General features: G+C 39.7%; 1 protein-coding gene and 1 long non-coding RNA gene across 2 annotated transcripts in view; one reads left to right on the top strand and one right to left on the bottom strand.

The window, feature by feature from the left end:
- Window positions 1-1058: 1058 nt before the first annotated feature.
- Window positions 1059-9236, bottom strand: NPY2R (neuropeptide Y receptor Y2). The gene is made up of 2 exons (XM_040471745.1): window positions 9027-9236; window positions 1059-4220 (listed from the first exon to the last, which is right to left on the bottom strand). The coding sequence occupies exon 2, from the start codon at window positions 4209-4211 to the stop codon at window positions 3063-3065; it is 1149 nt and encodes a 382-aa protein (XP_040327679.1). The 5' UTR covers window positions 4212-4220; window positions 9027-9236; the 3' UTR covers window positions 1059-3062.
- Window positions 9237-12485: 3249 nt separating this feature from the next.
- The window catches only part of LOC121028216 (uncharacterized), a 45354-nt gene continuing 31674 nt past the window's right edge, over window positions 12486-26165 (top strand). The window contains exons 1-2 of the long non-coding RNA XR_005789127.1: window positions 12486-12512; window positions 14398-14490. This is a non-coding gene — a long non-coding RNA (uncharacterized LOC121028216). The remainder of the gene's footprint in view (window positions 12513-14397; window positions 14491-26165) is intronic.

The following is a 26165-nucleotide window of genomic DNA, read 5'->3' on the forward strand; positions in this document are numbered from 1 at the left end:
TCTCCTGCGAGTTGTATAATAAAACTGGGAAAAGTTTATGGTTTACAATCTTAAAAATCTTTCTTCAAGTCTCGGCTTTAGTATGTCCTTGACTCATTGACTTAGTTTCCTTTTACTGACCACAAACTTGATGCCAGAAGCTGCAAGTACCTGTGATACCACAATGATTAAATCAGTCCCTGTCCCCTGCCCTCATATGCTTAAAATATAGCAGCAAAGATTAGAGAAACAGAATTTGCAAGGGATAAAACATAGAGGTAGAGTCAGGTACTAAATAGCTTTCCAAGTCATAAAAAGATTTTGACTTTATCATAACTATGATGAGGAGACATTGAAGAGTTTTTATCAGAAAAGTGATTTGATAAAATTTCAGGTTCTGAAAAATCACTCTGGCTAGTGGGTGAAAGTTGGATTTGATAGGAAGATGACTGGATATAGAGACCAATTAGGAAGCTGCAACATTAAACCAGAGGCGAGATAATACAGATCTGAGAAGATAATCACAACTTGTACTATGGTGGGGAGCATAGGGATGAAGAAAAATGAATTGATTCAAGGAACATCTAGAAATTAGAACAAAATGTGGGAATTGTTTGGACATGTGTACTAAAGAGACCCAAGAGTCAAGGGTGACCCCAAAGGATAAGACCTTGGGGAACTAGATGAGTAGCAGTGTCATGATTAGGACAGAGGACAGAAATACAGGAAAACAAAGTGGAGGTGAGGTGGGGTGTGGATCAAAATGGCAGGTTCTGTTGTAGACATGTTGGATTTAATTTGCTGATGAGATACACATGTAGATGTGTCCAGTCAGCTGATAGGGATACATACAGGTTTGAAGTTAGTTTAGAAGAAAGGTCTGGTCTTAAAGATTCAAACATTGTCAAAATACGGACTATAACTGCAGCCATAGGAGTGAATCCATTCACTCACGTTCAAGAACAGGAAAGAAAGAAAGCTAAACTGCCTAGAAGCCACCATTATTTTCCTTCTTTTGGTTGTGTCAGAGGCTTACGATTTCGCTTTGGACAGAAACTTCGATATAAAATATGACGCAATTTCTCTAATTTCCCAATGTCTTTTATTTCAACAGATAAAATCACAACATAAAAAGATTAATTACATCACAAGTATTAACTGGATCATTAAATGATTCTAATAATTTACTACTACAACTGGTAATACAGTGGCATACGCATTCCTTACAGGGTAAGAATTCTCCAAGAGGGAAAACAAAACAAAACATTGTAACCACAATTATCTATTAGCATCTTAAGCAAACTAATTGCTTTTTAAAGGACAAAAAGTTTTTTCTTGAACAGTTATGTAGAGTCCCACAAAAAAAAATGAATTTGTCCGTTACATGGTACATTACATATATATATTATTTTTTGTTTGCTTCTTAATTAGTCTTCCACTGTTTTCATTCTCTTTCAGTATTCCAGAGGTACAGCCCACTTCAAGATCTTTACTTCTACATCGGAAATAATTCAACAAGAGCCACAGTATGACTTTTAAATATATCCGTAAAGTTGAACTCTCTCCGTTCATGAAGCTCATGTTTGTACCTAAACGTAATATTCATGCTGAAGTTTTTTAAACTTTAAGAAATCTATTCCCAAATTCAGTCATACTGACAAAAATATGATTGCAATGAAACTTCTTTAACAGAATCCAAAGAAGTACAACTATTTTCACATCTCAGTGTGTTTTCATAAACATACTAGGGTTTTAAGCATCTTTGACTGGGTACTATTGAAATAAAAATAGTATTCACAAAATCATTCAATGAAGAGTACTATAGCGTCTACCCTCCACTATTTATAGGTAAAATTTTCTTATGTATATATTCATAAGTTATCCAAAAATACATAGCTAATTATTTTGAGAAGAGGATAATTTATGTTGAAATTGGTCCAAATAGAACATTTGCAAAGTGGAATGCATGCAGTGTTTTTAATATTTCTTACCAGATGGGTTCCATTTTGATGAAATTATATTGTTTTATTAATCATGAACCATGGAAAATGAATTCCACGTTCATGGAAGATGAATTTCAAAAAAGAACACTACAGTGTTCTGTAAACACAATAGAGCTATGTATCTGTGCAAAAACTGTTTACCAATAATCACAAAATGTGGCAAAATGCCACAAAAATTATTTTTTAATCTGAATCAATTTTAGTGAAGACACATTCAACTCCAACATAGGAATAATACATGTTCAGAAAGTTATAACAGTTAGCAATGGTTAAAGGTATTGAGCTGTATGTTCATTTGTTGTCACATAAATAGTATTTACAAAGCAGCAACAACTTGAAATGAGAAGCTAAATGATGGGTTACATTTCTAAAACTGAGAATTTCAGCCTTCAATTTTGAGTTGGAGACACTTTTCACTAAATGTGTATTTGGTTTTAAGAACACCTGGTGAACTCAGTGTTAAAGATTTCCCTCATCACTTGCCAAAATACTAATTATATAGCAAATTTCAGTTTATCACCTGGAAGTCATTCAAATAGCTGGTAACGTTCCCTGAAGGATTGGTCCATAGGAGGAATAATTAAAAAAAAAACAAAAAAAAAAACAAAAAAACAATACAGAAGAGCCTGCAGCTCCCTAGGGAAATTGGTGTTGGGTAGTCTTTTCATCAGATGAGGGGGCAGTGAGCAGCACATCACCCCCAGTCCATGCCCTAATATGATTTGAAAGGCAATTTATTTAGCCAACCACTTCTAGCAATGCTGATGTCATGTTGATTCCTTGTTCAGGTTTCCTTCACTCAGAGAAATAGTCAAAAGCATTCCTCTGCTTTTACTCATAATTTGACCTACCATCCAAGCAACTATAAGCAAACTGTTCACTGCCCTATCTTTGAATAGGAGTATTTTCACAGAGGCTCTGCCAACCAGGTTTCTTTCCACAGATCACACTGCAATTGCTTCCACTCGGATCCTCTTCTCCTGCCTTGAAATGGGAAATCAGGATGCACCCGGGAGCCCTTCTCAACCGATTTATAGCTCTGGTCGGAATTCATCAACATATTTTCACACCAGAGCTTACTTACACATTGGTAGCCTCTGTGAAAGAGTCATTGGGACCATTGTTCTTTTTTACCTCCAGGTTCTTTTTAGTCTTGAACGTCACAGACACCTCAGAGTGAATGGCATCCAACCTCTGCTCACAGCGGAAGGCTGCTAGGAAAGCCTTTCTATAGTTGCTGTTCATCCAGCCATAGAGAAAGGGGTTGGCAAAGGTGGAGCACATGGCGATGATGTGGAACACAGTGAAGATGAGTTTGTACTCCTTCAGGTCTAGGACTTGGTTGTCAATGTCAACAGCGAGTTGGAAGGCATGGAGAGGCAACCAGCTGACTGCAAACACCACTACCACACACACCAGCATTTTGGTCGTTTTTTGCCTTCGCTGATGGTAGTGATCATTAGCAGCTCCAGGGCTGACATGGTTCTTAAGTTTACTCCAGATACGAGTGTAGGAAAAAGATATGATGCCCAGAGGCAAAACGTATAGGATCAACAAGGAAGAAAGACTGTAGATGGTGCCATAGATGTTCTTCTCCTCACCAGGCCACTTCTCAGTGCAGACCACAATCTCAAAGTCGGGAATAATCTCAATCAGCGAGTACTCGCGGAAGATGGCCAGGGGGCTTGCAAGCAAGGCACTGATGCCCCAGGCCAGGCCAATAATCAGGAAGCTGATTCTCTTGGAGATCTTGCTTTCCAGGTGGTAGACAATGCAACGATGCCGGTCCAGGGCAATTACCGTCAAGGTGATCGTGGACACTTGCACTGCCAGGCCCTGGGCATAGGGTACCAGGTGGCACAGGACAGGACCCATTTTCCACTCCCCCATTAAGGTGTAGGTAAGAGTGAATGGCAAGCACAGGGTGTTCACCAGAAGATCTGCCACAGCCAGATTGGCAATGAAAAAGTTGGTTACTGTGCGCATGCTCTTGAATTTGATCACCACATGAATCACCAGAGAGTTTCCAATTACCCCGAGCAAGATGATAGAGCAATAAGCTAATATGAGGATAATCTGCACTTCAATCAGCATGGTGCTGTCTAGAAGCTCTGGCTCAGGGTCAGGGGCCAGCTCACCTCTAGGAGTGGTTTGCCGTGGATGGTACTTCTCCACCTTCATTTCTTCCACTGTCTGGTTCTCATCAGCCTCTGCACCTACTGGGCCCATTTTCAGCACCTAGCACAAGAATATACAATTAGAAGAAGAAGAAGAAGAAGAAGAAGAAGAAGAAGAAGAAGAAAGAGAAGGAGGAGGAAGAGGAGGAAGAGGAGGGGGAGGAGGGGGAGGAGGAGGAAGAGGGGAAGGAGAAGAAATAACACGGAGCAAGGAAAACACAAGGGTGATGCAAAGGAATATCACAAATGGATTGGTTTCATTTTGGTTAGGGCTCAAAATACATGTCCCCTGATCCCTGTAACTGCGCATAGTGTAACATTTTAATAAAGCAGGACCATTATAATAGTTTATTCATAAATATGGATGAATTAAACCAGGTCCCTGAAATGTATATTACAACAGTAAAATGTAATACCTATAGTGTAGACATAAATCCAGTGTGAATGCTACCAAATTGAGTCAATCTATTTTGAGTGGGATAAATGTTACAAACTTTACCGATTAATTTTATAACTTCTATTAAGTCTTCAAATTTATTTTAAGGTAGACAAAGAAAATTACCCTCAATATCTTAACTGCTTCAAATTTATAATTATAGCAACAAATTTCACAGAAAAGAGAAAAATATTAAAGCCCTTTGAGTGGGGCCTGGACTTTGGAAGTATAGCATAGAACACATAAATATAAACTGAGCATATTCCATTTTATAGCCATTTTTTCTAGTGTTTGGGTTAGTGTTAAAACTAGGTAGCCTGTGTAAAACGGTTGCTTTTTTTGAAGATCTGAAATAAACTTCCTACTGACACACAGCAGAATCCCACACAGGATCTACATGAAAAAAGAATATGTCCAAATCTGAAGCATCTCTCTCTCTAGCCTCTAAATATAAAAGTTTTGATGCTTTTCTTCTCCAATCGCACGCCCTCAAGACTTTCCTTTCTGCATGCCCTACTTCAGTCAATGTTATCCCCATTGATTACACCATGGGGAAGGTTAAAAAGCAGGTAACCATTCTAGACTTTGTCAACTCATTTAGTCTCCACATTTAAGAGAACCCTCAGACTGACTTTTTTTTTTATCTATTTATTTTGAGAGAGAAAGAGAGTGCAAGCAGGGGAGGGGCAGAAAGAGATGGGTGGGGAGAGAGAGAATCCCAAACAAGTTAATGAAATCATGTATGCATGGTATCCGCAGATCGTGCAAAACAGAACCTATTCAAGAATGTAAGGGAGGGAAAATTAAATGCAGAGTACCTAGTGACCAGGGCTATCCACTGGAAATAGAATCACTATGGACTAGTCCTGTGGGAACGAGATCCAGAGAGAGGCTACTGAGGCATTGCCCAGAAGAGAGAGGGAAGGAGAAGAATACAGGGGATTCTCCATTCCTCTGCCCTCTAATTACCTGCCAATGCCTCCTATGACCAAACTCAGCCAAGTGCCCGGTGACTTGGGAGCCTGAAAATCTAGTCTGCAGGAGTCAGCCCTCTAGAGGAAGGGTAAGGAATGGAGCTGAGGGCCCAACTAGGCGCTGTCTGTGGGCTGAATAAATATGACTCACCTACCAATGTAGGTAGATGCTATTATGATTAATAAAAACCAAATTTATTTAAAAGAGGTTCAGAATTAATGACAGCAGCCTTTTGTCATTGTGAATTCAAAAATTACTAAGATGTTGAGCTCTGGATGTTTTTACAAACTTGAAAAAAGAATTTCACATTAGAAACCAACATATGATATTGTTTTCAGCAATCTGGAGACATGGGGGAAATGATATGATCACATTCGAATTTCAGAAAGACCATTTTAATGTCCGAGTAGGCTCTTTCTAGTAAAAGGCAAGAGCCTGAGAGTGGAGGCACTACCCCGTTGTCATTCCTCCCCTCTCCCTGCACAAATCTTGGTTCCTGGCATAGGTTTTTAAATGCTTGCTAAATGCATGTTATAATAAGTGTAAGCGTCATGAGGGGGAAGCCATGCCTGGCATTTTGCACATGCTCAATTATTATTGCTAAGTGAATGAATGAATGAATGAGAAGAGGAAGTGAGATAAGTCACAAGACTATTAGAGTAATTGTGGTAAGAAATCAAGGACAAAGCCAATGTGGTAGGAATGATGAGGACCCGTGAGAAAGGTGTATAAAATCAGTCTAAGGGGCACCTGGGTGGCTCAGTCAGTTAAGCATCAGACTTGGTTTCAGCTCAGGTCATGATATCACAGTTCGTGAGTTCGAGCCCCACACTGGGCTCTGTGCCATCCTAGTGATTCTATTTCCAGGGGTTGGCCCTGGTCCCTGGGCTTTGGTCACACCACCTACTCCCTGTGTCTCTCTGGCTGGAGGTACTAATGACTCTGTGTTCTTGCTAATCCTTGAGTGGCTTCAATATCCTCTGTTTGGCTTCCATCACTTGCGTAATCAATTCTCCACATTTGATTTTCCCTCCCTCACATTCCTGAATAGGTTCTGTTCTGCATGATCTGCTGATACCAGGCATACATGATTTCATTAATTTGCTCTCCCACTAATGGTTCTGCACCAGCCTACAGAAGATAATCCCAACTCCATTATATGACATTCAAAGCTCTTCTTGAACCCATTCCTGCCTACCTACCCTCTGGCTTCATCTCTCCTGACACACCAATAGGTATCTTATGCTTCTGTCATACTAAACTACTTCGGATTCCTTCAATACATCAGCTTTTCTCATGCCTCTCTGCTTTCCCGTTCTGACCTGGGAAGCCTCTCGGTTACCCAACAATCTGTGCTGACTTCTAATACTACAAGAAGCACAAGCCCCAATGCAATCATTCTCCCACCACAGCAATCTCTTTAAGGACAGAAACTGGATCTTTTCCATCCATTGTGTAATCCTTAGCACGCTAACATGTTAACAGCACCCAGTACTTTGGCAAAACAAATAAGAAGCTACAGGAAAGCATAATTCCTTGTTATGATATGACATCCTTGAGCTTATTTTCTTGTTCTTAGGTAACCACCCCTGCAATAAAATTGTTCCAAGATCCCTCTTAAATCAATCCCTGATTAGAGCATTAAAAACTGTCAGTCAGTATAGACCATAAGGAAACTTTCTATCTGAGGGGCCTACCACACACACACACACACACACACACACACACACACACACACACTACCTTTCAAGGAGCCTTACTGCAGAGAGAGAGAGAATTCCATATACTCAGATTTTGCTTTACTGATATTTCCTAGTTCTGTCTGCATAAATTTCAAATAGCATGTTCTAAGGAGCCTTGACTCTCTTTTGTATTTGCCTCCATTCTTTAGAAATTAGGGGGAAAAGTGCAACTAATTATCTAAATCTCGGAGTGTATATTTAATAGGCTACACCTTCTCCCTCAAACTAAAAGAGACTTTACAGAGTACAATTAATCAATGCTGACAAGTCATTAACAGGATTAACAAGACTCCATGAGGTCTGAGTTTGAGATTTGCCACAAGCTAAATTGAGAGTAAGCCTGAGATAGAAGGATATGAGTTTGTTTATTAACTTGTTTTCCTTTTCCTGTTCAGTTCCATTTTCTTCATTTCAAAGCCCCTTTATTTAAAATTTCTCTGCAGGAATGGTTATTGATCTACAGGCAATTAGCGTATGGATACCAATCACAGTTCTTAAGCACACTGCTGGCCCTCAGCCAGGGCAGGAGGATTGCCCAGAGAATGCATCATTTCATGTTTAGGCTTCTGGAAAAGTGGAAGAGGAAAAGAGATACATAGAGGGAGCTGACTGATTTAAACTCAAAAGCACAAACATTAAAAGATAAGTAGGTGAGGGAAAAACCCTTTCTTTGAAACAAGACAATATGAAGCATTCACATCAGTCGGGTCTTTTAAGAACTGTGAATGGTGCAGTTTTCTTGAACAAGTGAATCTTTAGAGATTCTGTTACAGAAATATTTTCCTGTTTGTAGAATAGGAAAATGACTTCAAGTTTCTTTTTTTTTCTTCCAGAGATAAAGAACTTCAAATCACCCGAGTGACAAACCAGTTTATACTTTCACTGCATGTTTAAATTTGTGGGGCTTTTTTTTTTTTTTTTTTTTTTGCAACAGTACCTTTATTGCCACAGATTGGCTTTAGTAAAACTTAACATCTGGTCAATCACAACACCTTCCAGGCATTTGTCCCAGGGAAAAATCCCAGAAATCATGCTACATACTCTATACTGGTTAGTCCTGGGGGAGGGGAGTGGACTCCAAGAATGCTGCATATAAGACAAGGCTGTTTGGTTCACAAGCAGAAAGTTGAAACTATTCACTGAAGAGTCTGGTAATAAATCACTTTCCCTATGTTTGAACTTCTGGCCTTTCCTTGCAAATAGCATGGTCTATTTCATGTGATTGCGTGTAAATGACATGCCCCTATTGCAAAACGTCTTAAAGCTTTTACTTTTGCCTCCTTCCTGTGCACCATATGCTCCTACCCAGTGGGTGAGCCCTTCTGGTGCAAAACCAGTGAGTGCTTAAATAAATGTATTCATTCTTGAACAGCTTTGGAGAATTCCAGATGACCTCTTGCTTTAGACAGGTGCTTGATTTTTTTTTTTTTTTAAGAGAAACAGTAACAACTTGCTGCTCTGGAAAGATGATAACCTCTCTCTAAGAAGGGTCAAGGAAATAGTGAAGAACCTTCAGCAGAAAGGGAAAATTCTAGCGAAAGTAGAAAATGGGGATGGCTATCACCCCAACCCCCACCTTCAGCCTAAATGAGAGAAAAAAAGTCCCCACACTCGTGAGGACCTCCCCCATACCCTCTTCTCAGGACCAGAGCTCTTCTTTGGGGGTATTCTCGTTCGCCAGTGTGAATCAGAGTTAGGACTTACACTTACTTACCCGGTCTTGGCGTTTCTGCTGAGACGTGGAAGCAAGACGTGTACGGCCCGTCCGTGCAACGATTATCTAGCCCTCGGAGCTGAAGAGGGCACTGGAAGGTCCCCAGACGCAAGCCCAGTTCCGTCCGTTCCGATGGTGCAGGACCGCCAGCGGCGCGCGGAAGCGCGGCGGAGCGCGGCGTCCGCCGGGCAGTCGAGCCGCTGCGAGCTGGCGCTGCTCCGCACTACCGCCGACCTCCGGGGCCAAGCGCGCTGGGGCACCGCGCTGCGCCGCACAGAGCAGTCGGCTGCGCTGGTGAGGATGCGAGGCTGGTGGGGGGCGGGGGCACGGGGGTGCGGGGAGAGGCAGCCCTTCCCTGGGAGAAACAACAACAACAACAACAACAGGTACAGAAGGGCGGGGGGCGAGGGTCCCGCCGCGCAGAAAGCTGGACGGGAAGTTTCCGTGGCGAGGGAGGGGGACAGCGTCCACGGTGTCGCCGCTGTCTCCAGGTTTCGAAGCCCGCGCAGCGGGACCCGACTCAGCGCGGCGCCCCCTCGCGGATCCCAACTATCGCCTGCAACTGCTAGTTTCACCCCTGTCTCCGGCGACCCCCAATTGTGATATTTTGGCCGTTTACACCACTCCAACCTCCTTTCCCTTCCACGAACCCCTTCCTTTGCTCTCCGCTTCTCCGTTCCGCGAGAGATGGCCCTGCAAAAAGCTCCTAGATTCGGGGTTCACCAAATCAGCCAGGGAAAGTCGAGGGCGAAGGCGAAGGGGACTCAGGTTCGGGCGAGGGTGCTGAGGTCACGGCGCAGCGAGCAACAGGAGACCTCGAGCTGGAGGGAGGCAGACGTGGAGGCAGAGGGCCGTGCCTTGGAAGGGCTGAGAAAACCCCACAACTTCCAGCCAGGAGTTGCTTCTTGTTTTGCTTGTTTGTTTTTGTTTGTTTGTTTGCTCATAGGAGCAGAGTGGGGACCCGGACCCTTGCAGAACCACAGAGGAGCGTCGCACAACTGCGCCAAGGACAAACCCAGGGCACTCACACCAGGGGCTGGAGCCGTCGCCGCGCTCCCACGGGAAGGTAAAACGAGTTCAGATGCCTGTTGCCCACCACTGACAATTCCCCTAACGGGTGTCTGCTGACAGTTTACACGTTGGGTATTGTGAGTTCAGATTCAAAAGCCGGCGCGCAGCGTGTGTGATGTGCACTCTGTCTCCCTGCAAAAGGTAGAATAGAAAGAGAAAACAATGGGTGACAAACAATCTTTCTCCAGTTAGTTGACTTCCTGATCCTTCGCTCTTTGATCGTGACCCAAGCCACTAATGCCAGGATGAGTGAGTGCCTGTGGAATACTCTAATCTTTTTGTGGCGAAGCCTTGTTAATGCCTTGAGCCATCAAGCTGAGTTAGTGGATCAGAGCAAAACAGGGTTGTGGCATCAGTCCACGGCGCTGAGGGGTCTGTTTCCTCGGTATTCCTCCCAGAAACTCTAGTTAGAACCATTCCTTATAGAAATTTGCAACCAGCCTCTCTGTCCCTTGTTCAGTTTTAGAGGGGGAAGCAGATCCTGCCAAGTTAGGAAAACAAAGGCCTGAAAATGGAAACCAAAGTCTTTCCTAACTAGCCCGTGTTGAGGTTTTGCACACATTACTTTCCCTCTATTCATCAGTGTCTTTATTTCTGAAGTGACGATGGCCATACTCAGTTCACTTGGAATTTCTCTTAAGTAGAAAAAAAAAACAGTTTAAACAACTCAAAATAATATTCTTTGCAAAAATATTAGTTATGGCTTCCCCTAAAGAAGATTGGATTTTCAGTCTTTTCTGGGCTTGCCCACACCTTCATAATATTGCATGTATAAATATCTTTATACAGCTTAATCTGAAATTGATTATCTGGTTAATGTAAAATTATGCCTACAGGAGCATAGACATTATTTATAAAACAAAGCAGCTTGGGCTTCTCAGTTACCATGAAAGAAAAGTAAACTGAACTGGAAATATACAAGATGTTCCATATAATTCTACTTAAAATATTTTTGTAAATATTTCTTAACTTGGGGAAATATTCCTTGTCACGCCTGTGTTTTGTGCAACAGGTTCCATGCTTCCTAATATATTTGCACCTGTGAATAGTGAACTCTGTACCCAGGAGTTGTAATTTTAGAAGAAAGAGTAGGAGTGGCTTGAAACAACAACCACAAAAACATATAGAAAGCACAGAAGAGCAATCAGATTAATTGCTTCGGAGGGTTTGACTGACTTCGATGACATTGATTCTACAAACATTTTTGCCTCCCATACAACTGCCTTTTAAAAGCAGCCTAGCAGTCTTATACAAATATTTATCTTATTCCCTTACAGACATGCGTGTCTTAGGAAACACCCATAGTTCCACAGACATCTCGTCAGCAACTTTGAGAAGACTAAATGACCTCTCTCTCTCCCAATAAAGTACAGAATTGGATGAAAAAATGGATTTATTGAAATTAAAGTTGCTTTATTGTGGTCATATTATCAAGGATAGCTTTGGCAATGAACTCATGACATTTTTGTGCATTCAAGTCTGACTGATACCTTTTGATGTGTATACACTGTGAGCTATCATAACAATGAACCACTCTGATGAATGCCAATAAAACCTATCAAGACACTGGTAGAAGTTTGTGGAAGGAGTAGTGAAATATGGATTGATCCATAGGGAGACAGGACAGGATTATTGCTGCCTGATTTCTCTTGTGTCAAATCATGGAATTTCTCAGGCAAGTTCCACAGCTAAGAAGAATATACGTTGGTTGTTCCTCAGATAGGGAACAGACTCAAACTCAGATGCCTACCTGGGCTGGGCCAGTGACATAAATGCCCAGCTAAGTTGTGGGAGACGGTGGGGAGTGGTGGGCACTGCCACACCCGTGAGAGCACAAAAGTACAAGCCTTTTCTGAAGGAGGAGGCTGCTGATTCCACTGAGCTGCCCTGCAAAAATCTCAATCCAGTATTGTCAGATCTGACATTTTAAGAGAACAAAAATGCATATTCTTAAAAATCTTTCCAATTTTAAATGAAGGAAACTAATTTTTAAAAAAGTCAAACCCTTTGGATGCCTGGATGGCTCAGTAGGTTGAACGTCCAACTCTTGATTTTGGCTCAGGTCATTAATCCCAGGGTTGTGGGATCGAGCCCCTCTCTCTCACTCTCTCTCCCTCTCCATCTGCCTCTCTCCTCTGCTCATGTTCTTTCTCTCTAAAATTAAAATATTGAAAGAAAAGCTTTTTTAAAAATAAAAGTCAAGCCCCCAGGTGGGCCAAAATAAATAGACACGGATAGATAGAGCAAAACCTGCAGCCTGGCCTGTGGGCCTCCAATATCTGATATTAGTATGTGAGGTTTGATAAACCTCCTAAAATACCTAAAACATAACTCTATTATCATTTCCCCTACCCCACAGACAATTCCTCAGTGCACATGAATATAAAAGGAATACAACCAAAGATTAATTGCCAAGTAAGTGTTTTTCTTTCCCACTTCTGATTGAATAGATATTCCCAATGAGACTCTGAAGTAAAGGACCTGGTCAATAACTGAACAATCAGTATTTATATAGTTACAATGAAGAAATTTCAGACAAACTCTTTGTCAAAAAAGAAAGATAACATCAGTAGAGAAAACCACTTGTGATGCACTTACTTTAGATAAAGTTCATGATGATATGGATTTCCTTCCATCTAAATTTATTTTGAAAGCAAGGAAGCTTCCCCCAAGTTGTAAATAATTTCATTGTTTACACTATAAAAAGAGAAAACAGAAAAAAAAAAGCAAAGAAACGAATACACATCATCTAAAACATCACTGTCCAATAGAACTTTCTGCTGATGGTAATGGTGATGGTAATGTTCTATCTCTGCATTGCCCAGTAAGGTAGCCACCCAATCACACGTGGCTATTGGGCACTTGAAATGTGGCTAGTACAACTTAGAGAGTGAATTTTACATTTAAAAATTTTTCAAAAACACCAAGAAGAATAAGTATGTTTTGGTTCCTAATGGAAAGTCCTCCTGGGGTCATTTCTGCCAGAAAGCTAGTTTGTTTGTTTGTTTTCTCACCTTAATGTCAAGTTTCCCTGAAAGACTATTAAGTAACTCTCAACTCATACCAAACCAACCTAAATCACAGAACAAAACAGTGTGGTGCAGCTGATTCCAGAAGAAGAAAGAAAGAAGCTCCATAAGTCAGGACAGCAGCCTAGGAAAGGAAGAAGATTATAGCACCAAAAGAGAGTAGCAAGCCCAAGCAAGGAATTCTCTAAACCCCAGTAATGGAAGAAAAGCTCAATGAAGCTAATAAAATAATGTACTTAACACAGACTAAACAAACAGAGCCTAGTGACAAGTCCCTAGTAAGGGAATAATAATCACATTAACTTAACAGTTAGTTACAGTGTTTAGTATATTTGAAAATGATTCTGTCTTGCTTTATTTAAACGTTCAATAGGGGCACCTAGGTGGCTCGGTCGATTAAGCGTTCGACTTCAGCTGAGGTCATGATCTCTCAGTTTGTGAGTTGGAGCCCTGCATTGGGCTCTGTGCTGACAGCTCAGAGCCTGGAGCCTGCTTCAGATTCTCTGTCTCCTCTCTGTCTGCCCCTCCCCTGCTCACACTGTGTGTGTGTCTCTCTCTCAAAAATAAATAAACCTTAAAAAAAAAAAATAAATGCTCATAAATTTATTTATTTATTTATCCTCAGGCTTATTAGGTCCTTACAGAAACTCTTTGTAAAGTTTCAATAATACTCCCTTGTAGTAAAAATTATGGAACCTAGATATCCTAATGGCCATTTGGTTATAATAATGATGTTCAATTGGTTGTAAATAGATTTCTGATTGGATGTGTGTCCACCTTTCCTTTCAGGGAGGAAAAAAGCACAGTGGGAGTGAAGTTAATAACTGATCAGATACGATGGAAGTTGCATCAACTTGACATAGAAAAAAGAGACCAGTTTATATGAATGGAGCTGGAAGTGTGTTAACTTTTTAAATAAGTCTTTAAATAAACTAAGTTTTTAAAAACTGGTCTAATCGCACTCTTGATGAAAAGGCTGTACTTCCTTCTACATCCTTACAAACTTGGTTCATTTGTAACAAGTGGACCAGTAAACATGTGAATGGATACGAAGTGGTCAACAAATAGTTTCACAAAGCTGATGGGCTAGATTTTCTTAAAAATTTTGTGGGCAGCAGTATGTTATGAAGACAGGTGTCTCATTCAAGAAAAGCAACTAGTCATTCAAAGTGAAATGTATGCTAAATCCTAAGTTGAGCATAAATATCATTTGCTATGATTTGTATTTCTATGGATTTGGAGTTATTTTTGTTTTGAATTTTTAATTGCAGATTCAACGTGATTAAACAGGATTGTAAGCACTATATGCAGCATTTTGCTGAGATTTTTATCTTTCAGTGATCATCCAAAGTATACTGAGACTGGTAAGGAACCAAATCTAAAAGAATATTTAAATGCAAATGATTCACAGTTCAAATTTTAACATAGAACAAAGGAAGGGAGATTTTTATGTGGAATTCAGAATTTAATCAATGCAAATTTTCATTTGATTATCTGAAACATGCACAGAAGGCCCGTGGCTACAGAGGAAACATGCACCCTCTTAGAAATTTCAATTTTATTTAATAAGTGTTTATCCTTGTAGCATATACAGACATAATTTGATATATATTTTTTGAGTCATACCCTCAAAACAAATTTAATTTTTAATTTTTTCTCAAAAAACTCCAAGCAAAATTAAAGCTCTCTCTCATATGAAATTATTATAGGTATCTCTTGACAGATGAGAAACCAAAGATTTCTATATAATTTTTACATATCATTTTGGAGATGGTAAAACGGCTATTCAAAGTAAAATTTTTAAAACATTAATTGTATACTGCAAGTAAGACTTAGCTTAGGACTCACTACTCTTTATTATAAAAATGAATTATATACAATCCATATAAATGTTTTATTACTCACAACTCCTACCGATAAATCTTTATTGAGTATCTAATTTGTTACAGACACTATACTAGACAATGTCCATACCACCATGAATTACACACAGACCTGCCACTGATTGTCTCTAGTCCATTAAAGGTGTACAGACTTTTAAATAAAAAAGTTCCATAGGAGTGCCTGGGTGGTTCAGTTGGTTAAGTGTCTGGCTTCGGCTCAGGTCATGACCCCATGGTTTGTAGGTTTGAGCCCCGCATCGGGCCCTGTGCTAACATCTCTGTGTCTCCCTCTCTGTCTGCCCCTCCCCCTATCATGCTCTGTCTCTCTCTCTCTCTCTCTCTCTCTCTCAAAAATAAATAAACATTAAAAACTTTAAAAAAAGGGGCGCCTGGGTGGCTCAGTCGGTTAAGCGGCCAACTTCAGCTCAGGTCATGATCTCGTGGTCCGTGAGTTCCAGCCCCGCGTCAGGCTCTGTGCTGACAGCTCAGAGCCTGGAGCCTCTTTCAGATTCTGTGTCTCCCTCTCTCTGACCCTCCCCGTTCATGCTCTGTCTCTCTCTGTCTCAAAAATAAATAAACGTTAAAAAAAATTTAAAAACAAAATTAAAAAAAAAAAAAAAAGAAGTACCATAAACAGAGTAAGATTCTCTAGTAGACTCTGACATTATAGATTCGGGGCCACAAGGAAGGAATGGTCAGTTTTTTGTTTGTTTTTTCTAAGAGTTATTTGTTGGGAGAATAAGGAAATGCTTTGTTGGGGAGGTGACTCAACTCAGTGTAAACCTGGATAGAAACGATTCTTGGCTTTACCCAGCACTGGGATGCCATTTTCTTCTCCACTGCGTTAACTTGGATGTGTGCTACTGAGACAATGCGGAACTTTCTGAGGAAGAACAATCACTTACACATGTCAAAGTGAAGTTTTCAAAGTTAAAAGCATTATTCTCAAACAAAATATATAGTGAGCACATATCAAATATTTAATTGATTAATAAGAGCACCAGCACAATGGTAAAGCTGGATTAAAGTAGGATCGCAAAGGTAGATGCCTATATCTAGCCAGCGTAAGACAAAGTCTTGCATAGAATTAAGATCTTAGATATAAAACAGGTTGATTGGGGTGCCTGGGTGGCCTAGTTGGTTTAAGTGCCCGACTCTTGATTTCAGCTCAGGTCATGATCTCACGGTTTGTGAGTTCGAGCCCCACATCGGACCCTGCATTGAGCCCGTCCCCTCTCTCACTGCCCCTCCCCTGCTCACACTGTCTCTCTCAAAAATAAATATTTTTAAAAAAACAAGTTGATAGCCTGCTGTACAATAAAGCAATAAGTTACAAACGTATATTTTCCACCAGACAGAAATCATTTGCATCTCTACTGGACAATAATAAAACTCAATTTTCTAAAAATTTGTATCAAACTTCATTTTCTGTAAGTTTGCAGCAAACTTATAGAGCCTGGGCTCTAATCAATAGTAAATAATAAGTCAAATTAAGTAAGTTACCATCACCTGACAAGTCAACTGATCTTCAGGCTCCTAAGGCAATGCTCCAATCTGACATTGAAAAAGCATACAATCGTTTCACTCTGCTTTTTCATTGCCTGACCACCCCAAAACCTAGTGACATAAAACAGTTATTTTATGCTGCTCCATTGTGGGTCAGAAATTTGGGAAATGCTTAGTTAGGTAATTCATCTCCGACCGACATGGCCTCAGCTGGAGACATAGGATTCTCTTCTAAGATGGTACCTTCACTCACATGCTTGGATCTGGGCTGGCTTGGCCATAGTAGCTGGAGGATGCCTCATATGTATCTCTCTTCACACATGGCAATCTCAGAGTTGCCAGACTTAATGCATAGCTTTTGGCTTCCCCTAGAGAGGACTTTCTAAAAGAGAGTATTCGACGAGACCCAGGCAGAAACTGCAAGGCTTCTTATGATCAAATCTCCCAAGTCTTAGAACATCTCTTTGGTTACATTCTTTTGCTGAAGCAAGTCTCTTGGGTCAGCTTATAAAATGGGAGAAGAGGCATATACTCCACCTCTGCATGAGAGAAAGGCATGTGTGCACCAGGAGGAGAGGAATTGATAATGACCTGAGAGAAATGTCATCACACATCCCTTTGCCTTATACTATTTTGGATGTATTTGTGTGTATGTGCGTGCACACACATGTGTGTGTGCATGCATGTGTGTGCAATACGTCCATTAAAGAGGGGCTTTTCTGGGAAAAGAACAGCAGCCTCAGAAATTCCACAGTGAATTTTTCTGTTTTGGCTTGGAATTCATAAATTATCCGAGATCTTAGACTGCAAAATCTGAGATCATCTCTGCCAATGGAAGCCCTAAGGCAAGAATATATGATAGAAATAGAAGAGGTGCTTCCAACATCTGCACTTAAGTGAACACAGTGATTGTGATAGGTACAAATAAATAACTTTAGGTAGGTTTCCCCCATAATGATTTACTTAATGCAAACAGTACTCAAATTTGTTCTCAGAAACCCCAGGTAATATGACAGCATAACATTGCCTGATAGCCAATCCCAACATTTAACTACCACATTCTCAACACTGCTTTCATTGACCAATACAGCCCAGGAGAGACTGGAGACCTCTATTCTCTACATGGCCTTATTGCTCAGTAACGCACACAAGTTGGTCTTGGAGAAGTATATTCAAGAGTGAACACATATTACATTCTTTCAATTTATGCGCAATTTCTTCTTGCAAAAGGCTATTAAACTTTTAGAACATACAAGCTTAGAAAGTTATTTGTACCTAACTACCTGATAAATGGCACTGTTAGCTGTGTTTTGGCCTAGAAGTCATCATGAAATTTCTGCCCTCGGGCCTTGTCTACCTGGGAGTAACATTTTGTTCATGTAGGAGGAGTTCATTTAATTTAGTTAATCATGTTAGTTTCGTAATACTTGAAACATTTGATTTGAAAGCTATTTTTCAATGAAAGATACTGTTGGGAAACTATTCGTTCACTTACAGAAAAAGGATTTAATAAAAGCTTGTGCGCAGGTGTAGGAATGCAGCGCCTATGTTTTACAGAGCTCTTGGAATTATTCTGCTTCATCCCACCCTAGCATGGACAACAGAGAGCTCCTCCTAGACAGGAAAGTAGGAAGGAGGGCAGGAAGAGACACAGGCACATAAAAGAAAGTAGAGAGGGTACACTTCATAACAGAAATCGTAAGTAGCATGTACGTATGTATGATATTGTAGTAAGAACATTTAATTTAGGTCTATTCTCTTAGGTATATGATACATGATTGTTGACTATAGGTACAAGGTTGTACAGTAGAGTTATATAGCTTATTCATCCTGGTTGACTCAAACTTTGTCTGGTGAGTACTAAATCATGCATAGTACTTAAACTCCAAGTTGTGACTAGGTTTATCCAGTAATATGATATCTATACAATATAATAATAACACAAGTATTATAGTTCTACTAAAATCATTACCAGGAAAACCATATGATAACGTGGAAAATTTTAGTGCAAACAAATATTTATTTTTAAATGCAAAAAATGCACTTGGGTGGCTCAGTGGGTTAAGCGCCCGACTCTTAGTTTGGGCTCCCGTTATGACCTGACACTTGGTGGGTTTGAGCCCCACATCAGGCTCTGCGCTGACAGTGTGCAGCCTGCTTGGGATTCTCTCTCTGCCCCTCCCGTGCGCATGCATGCTCTCTCTCTCCTCTCTCTCATGAAATAAATAAAATTTAAAATATAAAAATAAAATAAATGCAAAAACTCTGTCTCTAAAGTATAACCACATATTTTTAATTATGACTATGAAAAATGACTGGAAGGAAAATATACTCCAAAGCTAACTATATTTATGCCATACAAACTATATGTGGTTTTTTTTCTTTTGTCTTTCTTCTCGCATTTTCTTTCTTTTTTTTTTAAGAATTTTTTTTCTAATGTTTATTTATTTTTGAGAGAGGCAGAGACAGAATGTATGTGGGTTAGGGGCAGAGAGAGAGAGAGAGGCACAGAATCCAAAGCAGGCTCCAGGATCTGAGCTGTCAGCACAGAACCCGACGCGGGGCTTGAATTCACGAGCTGTGAGATCATGACCTGAGCCGAAGTCGGACACTCAACCGACTGAGCCACCCAGGCACCCCTCTTCTCGCATTTTCTTAAGTTAACCTTATTATTTTGAATAATGAAAATATGTATCATATAAAGTTTATTTTAACAGAGGTGGTTCTGGCAAAGTGAAACATATAGAATCTGTTCTTCAGACATTCATGAAATCTCTCAAGATTAATAGATTTACTGTTCTGTCCACAGAGTGCTCTTCAAACACCACAGCCCACGGTAGCTCTTCTCAACAGGGAGCCCACATTAGAATCGCACATGGAACTTTATAAATGCAAAGATGAGAGGGTCTGATCTAGTGGCATGGTTACCTTTGTCTCTTCCCTAATTCAAACTACTACTCCAAACTCGAATCTAGAACCAATTACAATCACACACTAAAAGGCCATAGACACCTTTCTCTCAGACTCCTATTTATTTTCAGTCACTCCAGCCATTCCAAACTCCCCTGAATTCAATCTATAATCTCCCTCGATTTCATTTTCTTTGAGGCCGCGATTGTGCAACTTCTGTTCAAGATAATTATGTTAGTGTATGTCCTTTCTCTTCACTGTCTTTCTTTCCCTCTTCCACAACCCCTTAAAAGTTTAAAAGATAAAGGATGTGAATTTTCTCTTTGGTGTTTTTTTCCTTCTCTTTCCTTCCATCATAACCTACTCTCAGGAAAGCCTTAGAGGTAATTGGTGTTGTGTTGCCTGCCATCTTACCAGAAAGGTGCAGCAGAGAGAAAGGTGCTCTAATGGTGGAATGGTGAGCACCAGCCAGTGTGTAGAAGGGATGTGCTTCTGCTTTTGTTTCTATTTGGAGATTTTAGCAGCAGAACCTCCTGACCTTCTGAAAATCACATGGTCACGTGTGGGTGATCATTCAGGATTTTGCGTTAACTCTTAGAAATAGTTACTAAGGGGGCGCCTGGGTGGCGCAGTCGGTTAAGCGTCCGACTTCAGCCAGGTCACGATCTCGCAGTCCGTGAGTTCGAGCCCCGCGTCGGGCTCTGGGCTGATGGCTCAGAGCCTGGAGCCTGCTTCCGATTCTGTGACTCCCTCTCTCTCTGCCCCTCCCCCCTTTATGCTCTGTCTCTCTCTGTCCCAAAAATAAATAAACGTTGAAAAAAAAATTAAAAAAAAGAAAAAGAAATAGTTACTAAGATGTTCAATGTTCAATTCAATCCTTTAACATTTAGACCACACTTGAGTGAAAATTCCATTTCCTGGGATTTAATCTATGTTTTCTTTATCACCACTGAGTTATTCCCTCAACACTACTAATAAGCAAGAGCAAATATTACAGAGTATTATACTCTTCTAGCCGATCTGTCCTCTGGCATTTTTTAAAATGTTTTCTCTTATGTGGCAGTATAAAAAATAGCTCTAATAAGGGTTTTGACTGATTCATTCATCTTGCTCTTGGTTTGTGAGCACATCAAATCTGATAAAGAAATTGTTTTGTTTGGAGATGCCAATTACTTACTTAAGTTTACCTGTCACAGTGAAAGCATACAGAAAATGCAAATATGCCTTCTGTTGAGTGGATTATATAGGTATAATACTAAGATTACGATTGGATGAGCATAGTGGAGACAATACAGATGTGGAATACAATTACATAAACCAGGGCTATGTTTGTCAAACCATGGTGCTAGGCTTCCCTTCATCAAAGTCATCTGAGGTCCCTCACAGCAATGCAGATTCCCAGACCTCACCCCAGACTCTGCAGCCAGTGAATGTCTTGGAGTGAGGGATATGATCAGCAATCAGTAGGCTTCCCAGATCATGGGAACGTATATCTAGTTTTGACCAGCGCTAATCTAGAGGAGCATCTTGTTAATATGCAAATAAGTAAGGGAACAAAGAAATGAATAAGTAATAATGGCAGAGAGAGAGATAGAATTGTAGTACCTGAATTATTTAGACTTTTCTGTTCTTCAGAGATTGCTGGGAAATGCTTCACTTCCCATGGCTCATATAGATTTAATGTGTCAATGTATCTTGTTTCCATAGAGAAAATTATTTGTAGATATAAATTATCCGGTGTAAATTCATGGGAATACATCTCTTTGCTTAATTAATTCTCTAGCTAGAAGTCTCGAACTAGAAGTTACTTCCTTAGGGAAATAGTACTTCAAGCCTCGCAGGTCAAATATTTCTGTCAGAGAGCAATTACCCACTTGTGTCTCTCTCCCGACACTTGGAATACCTTCAGTTTTACATTTTATGTGATTATTTCACTCCCTGATGAACACCTGTCTTCCCACCTTGAAACCCTGAAGGAAACAAAAATCAAACAATACTCATTTTTAATGCTTTTTGTGTAAAAAACTAAAGAACTAAAATGGGGGGAAAATACCAATTTGCTTTATTTCCTCTAAGTAAGTGGCTTGGATATTGACCCACCTGTTTGTTCATTTGATCAATGTAGATGTAACCTTGTATCTTAAAGTTCTGAATGAACACTCAGATAAATTCCAGGTAAATTGCCATTGATATTTGGCAATCCTGACTTAGGTCATTCAATGAATTTCTGGGTTAATTATGCATGGAATGTTCATCTACATTTTCCCAATTCCTAAACCGTATGCACCCTTTTGTACAGATAGCACAAGTTACAAGTGTTTAATTAAAAAATTACATAGGAATATCTGCGAAGACAACGGGAATATAAGACAAGCGTCTTCAATTGATTAACTATCTGTCCCCTCCTCACCAATAGGAAACAGAGGCAGGGTAAGGCCACAAATAATGGGAAAGTGGCAGAGAAATTGTTGCCTGTTGGTTCTTGAGTAGCCTCTCCTTTATTTAATCCACTTCATGATTACAAAATGTGTTTTCAATACCTTGCTTTTCTTAAAAGCTTAAAACTGAATAGCCATGTTCTTGACCCTTTCACTTAAAGGACCTAATACTTGAAAATGGGCATCTAAGCCACTTTCAAGTACTAGAATCATTCTATAATCTTCTAAGTATTTTCCTGGTTAGGGGCACCAGAAAGATGGCTTTTTCTATCGCTTGAAATTGGAATTTTTAAAATTTTTATTTGCATTCAAATGTGACCCATGCAATTCTTGTATTGTCATTGCCTCATTTTCGAAACTCATCTAAAATCAGTTTCTGTATGAGCTTGAGCTGCATCTTCTCCTCTGGGGATCTAAAAACCAAGGTATTAGTCCTGATGTGTATTCAGAGACTAACACAGAGGAAAAAAGCCTTTGTTCAGATATACAATTTGAAAGGCAAAATTCAGATGAGTTCTGCTTTAGAGACAACTCAGTATAACTTAAGAGCAAGAAAGACTAAAGTATATAGATAATAACTTTGTGCTTTCAAAAGGATTCTTTGCTTAACAAAATATTTGCTAAAGAATTCCTTTTGGTAGTGAAAGTCAACCATATTATTTGATTTATAAAAACTTGAATTACCAGGAAAAATGCATATGTTAAGGATAAGAGCAACAGCAAGACGGTGGGTCTGGTAGTTTATAAGCAACTGGGGCTGAACACGTATTTTTTATTCTTTCTGGATTTCACTGAGCAACGAGTTTGTGGCATGAATTTTACTGTGTGCCTACGATTGAGATCTAATCTTTAACAATGCTGCTATAAACAGAGATTAATGAAATCAGTCCTTGGCCATACAAAAGCTGACAATCTGGTGCACAAGAGACAAATTATTAAAGTTAATTGTATTGCAAGGTGATAAGTCCTATAATAGATGTGTGATTCATAGAGGAGATGAAATTTTATTTGTATCCCGCAGATACAAATGAATAGTTTGCTATTTGACGGAAGCTGGGATAGAGGATGGAAATTCTAAGCAGTTGAAACAGCAGTCACAAACCTATGGAGATATGAAAGGATCTGACAGGAAGTTTGGTATGTTTTTATAGGAGTGACTAGGAAATTATAGGGGGAAACATGTAGTAGCCACGTAATTGAAGGCTTTGTACTCTATGCTAGATAGTTGCATTTTATCGTGTTGGTAATCTGTGGTCACTGAGAGATTTGAAGCACACAAAAAGTGTTATTTTCTGAGTTTTGATAAGAACATTCTGGTAGCTATGTGAAAGTTTTTTGGAAGGGTTGGGTATGTCTTAGAGCAGTGATTTACAATAGAGACAGATTCTAAGAAAAGAATTACATGGAGAATTTCAAAGTACTCTACAGATTTCTGGTTTTCATCCAAACTTAAAGAATCACATGGGACTAGGTCCTGTAGTTTTTAAAAGTGCCCTTATTGTTATACCTTGTTGCATAACAAGTTAGTACAAGCTTCTCAGCTAAAACAACAGTTACTATCTCAGAGTTTCTGTGGATCAAGAACTGGAGAGTGGTTTAGCCAGGTTTTCCGCTTTCAAGTCACTCACAAAGCTGCCATCAAGATGTTGGCCAAGGCTGGGGTCTCATGTGAGGCTCTCCTGGGGGAGGATCTGCTTCTAAACTCAGATGGCTGTTAGCAAGACTCAGTTCCTTGTGGGTTGTTGGACTGATTGCCCAGCTCCTTGCTAGTTGTTGCCTGGAAGCTTCTCTCTTTCTCTCCTTTTTATGGGCCTCTTTACATGGAGGCTTACTTCATCAAAGCCACCAAGGGAGGGAGAGAGTCTACTAGCAAGAGGGAAGTTACAATTTTATGTAACATAATCATTGAGGGGACCTTCCAACACCCTTGCCTTCTTCTACTGGTAAGAAATAATCCACATGGTACCCATACTCAAGAGTAGGACATTTCACAGAGCTTGAATACCAGGATTCAGGGAAAATGAGAGACACCGTAGAGTCTGTCTTTGACACTCTCCACGTGATTCTGATACTCATTCAGGTTTGAAATACACACAAGACTTAGGTAATACACACAAAAACATGGCAAGGATAAAACTTCAAGGGGAGATCTCAAAAGGTTGGAAAAGACATATCTAGGGTTGCCTGGGTGACTCAGGCAGTTAGGTGTCAAACTCTTGATTTTGGCTCAGGTTCTGATCTCATCAGTTCATGGGTTCAAGCCCCACATTGGGCTCTGCATTGAGAGTGTGGAGCCCCCTTGGGATTCTCTCTCTCTTCCTCTCTCTCTGCCCCTACCCCACTCTCTCAAAAAGAAAGAAAGACCAAAAAGAAAGGAAGAAGAAAGAAAGAAAGAAAGAAAGAAAGAAAGAAAGAAAGAATTAGAGAGTAGGTGATTATTTGTAGGGATGTAGGGGATAGCTTGATTATCGAGCTTTGAACTTGATGATTGAGGATATAGTGATGGCTTTAATCAAAATAAGAAGTAAAAAAAAAAAAAGAAAGAAATCTGTCTTGAAAGAATGACAGTTGAGTTAGTTTTAGATCTGTTGGAGTTGATGTGCCCATCAGTTGATGCTATGAAAAAGTATTTACAACTGTGAAATATGGCCAGAAAAAAAAAAGTGAGTAGCATGTGTTTTCAATGATATACAGTGGCATTGTTTACCAGGCCCTCCAAAGGTTTAATTTATTACCTAGGAAAATGTTCTTTGTTCAACTCTCTATTTACAACTGATTAAAGTTCCCAGACTTAGTTAGGTTACACGTTAACTTATATATTTTTGACCGGTAGAGTTGCAAATGATTTCTTTCTGGTACAAGAGCTTAAAACATGATATCCAGGATTGTTAGTTAACTTTACAACCTCAGACTAATATTAAACTTAGTTAATAAATAATCTTTGAATTCCTAGATAACTTTTTAAGTAAGAAGGAATATTGATATCTTGGTCATAAAGCATAGTCTTTAGTATACAAAACTTTTGTCCTTAGTTCAGTATATTACAGAGTGGCTATCTTCTTGGGTCTTGTTCATAAATATATACTGTTATTTTTGTCACATTTCAGAGATATAAAAGTGATGTGTGGGGCTCTAGTTGGTGAGTTTTGCTTGTTTGCTGAATGGCCTGTGTGTGATAAATGATCATCCATTATGTACTTCCCAGTTAAATAGAAGTTAATTTGGTTAAATTTTGTAGTTTTTATGGGTAATTTGAGCCTAGGGCAGGAGCATATATGTATATGAAATAGAATAGTGTATGAAATATGAGGTTCTTCTCTTGTTTTCAATGGGAAAGTTTTGTCCTAAAATAAAGTATAAGATTGTCCTAAAACCTGAAAGAACATACTGAAAGGCAAAACTTAATTTTGTACAGTAAGTTGAAGAAGGTTTGAGAGAAGTGAAATTTATTTACTTTGATTATATTACCTGAGATATAAAAGAATTATGTTCAACTCTTGGCAAAATTCACCCAGATTGATGGGCTTATTCAGGTGTTATTTATTTATTTATTTATTTGTTTGTTTTGAGGATCTTATAACCTTTTTATTCCCAGATATTGTATGAACACATCTAGAACAGTTTCCTTTCTGGTAGGAAAACTTTGTTTAAAGTATTTAGTCTGCCCATAACAATGTATAGTAAAAGTATGTTTGTTTTACCTTCTATGCAATCCACCCAGATGGTAAATAATATTTTGTGTTCCATATTGTATCATGCCTTTGATTAGTTAAAAACAAAAAAACAGAAGATGAGAATATTAATTTGCATTTTAAAAAATAGGATCTAGGGGTGCCCGGCTGGTTCAATTGGTTACATGTTAGACTTGCGTTGGAACCTTGTGTCAGGTTCCATATTGACAGCACGAGGCCTGCTTGGGATTCTCTCTCTCCCTCTCTCTGCCCCTCCCCCAATCATGCGCTCACTCGCTCTTTCTCTCTGTCTCTGTCTCTCAGTTAGACACCTAACTAACTGAGCTACCCAGGCACCCCAGGCTCACCCAGGGTGAGCTACCCAGGCACCTTGCCCTATAAGTAAGTAGACTTTAACAGTCATCATCATCGTCATCATCATCTGTCCCACATTTTACCAGGGCACAACTGGAAAAATTGGTTATGCAGTGAAGGCCATCACACAGTACAATATTTGAGAATGAATCTCATTTGTTCGAGTATGGCAGGCTCAACAGTAAGAAGTAAGGATTGTACTTTATATGTGGAGCCAGTACCTACAAAGCCAACTGAGTAGTACAGATCTGGTAAC

Source organism: Herpailurus yagouaroundi, unplaced genomic scaffold (genome assembly GCF_014898765.1).
Source record: "Herpailurus yagouaroundi ecotype Mexico unplaced genomic scaffold, PumYag 28, whole genome shotgun sequence".
In the NCBI taxonomy this organism is placed as follows: Eukaryota; Metazoa; Chordata; class Mammalia; order Carnivora; family Felidae; genus Herpailurus; species Herpailurus yagouaroundi.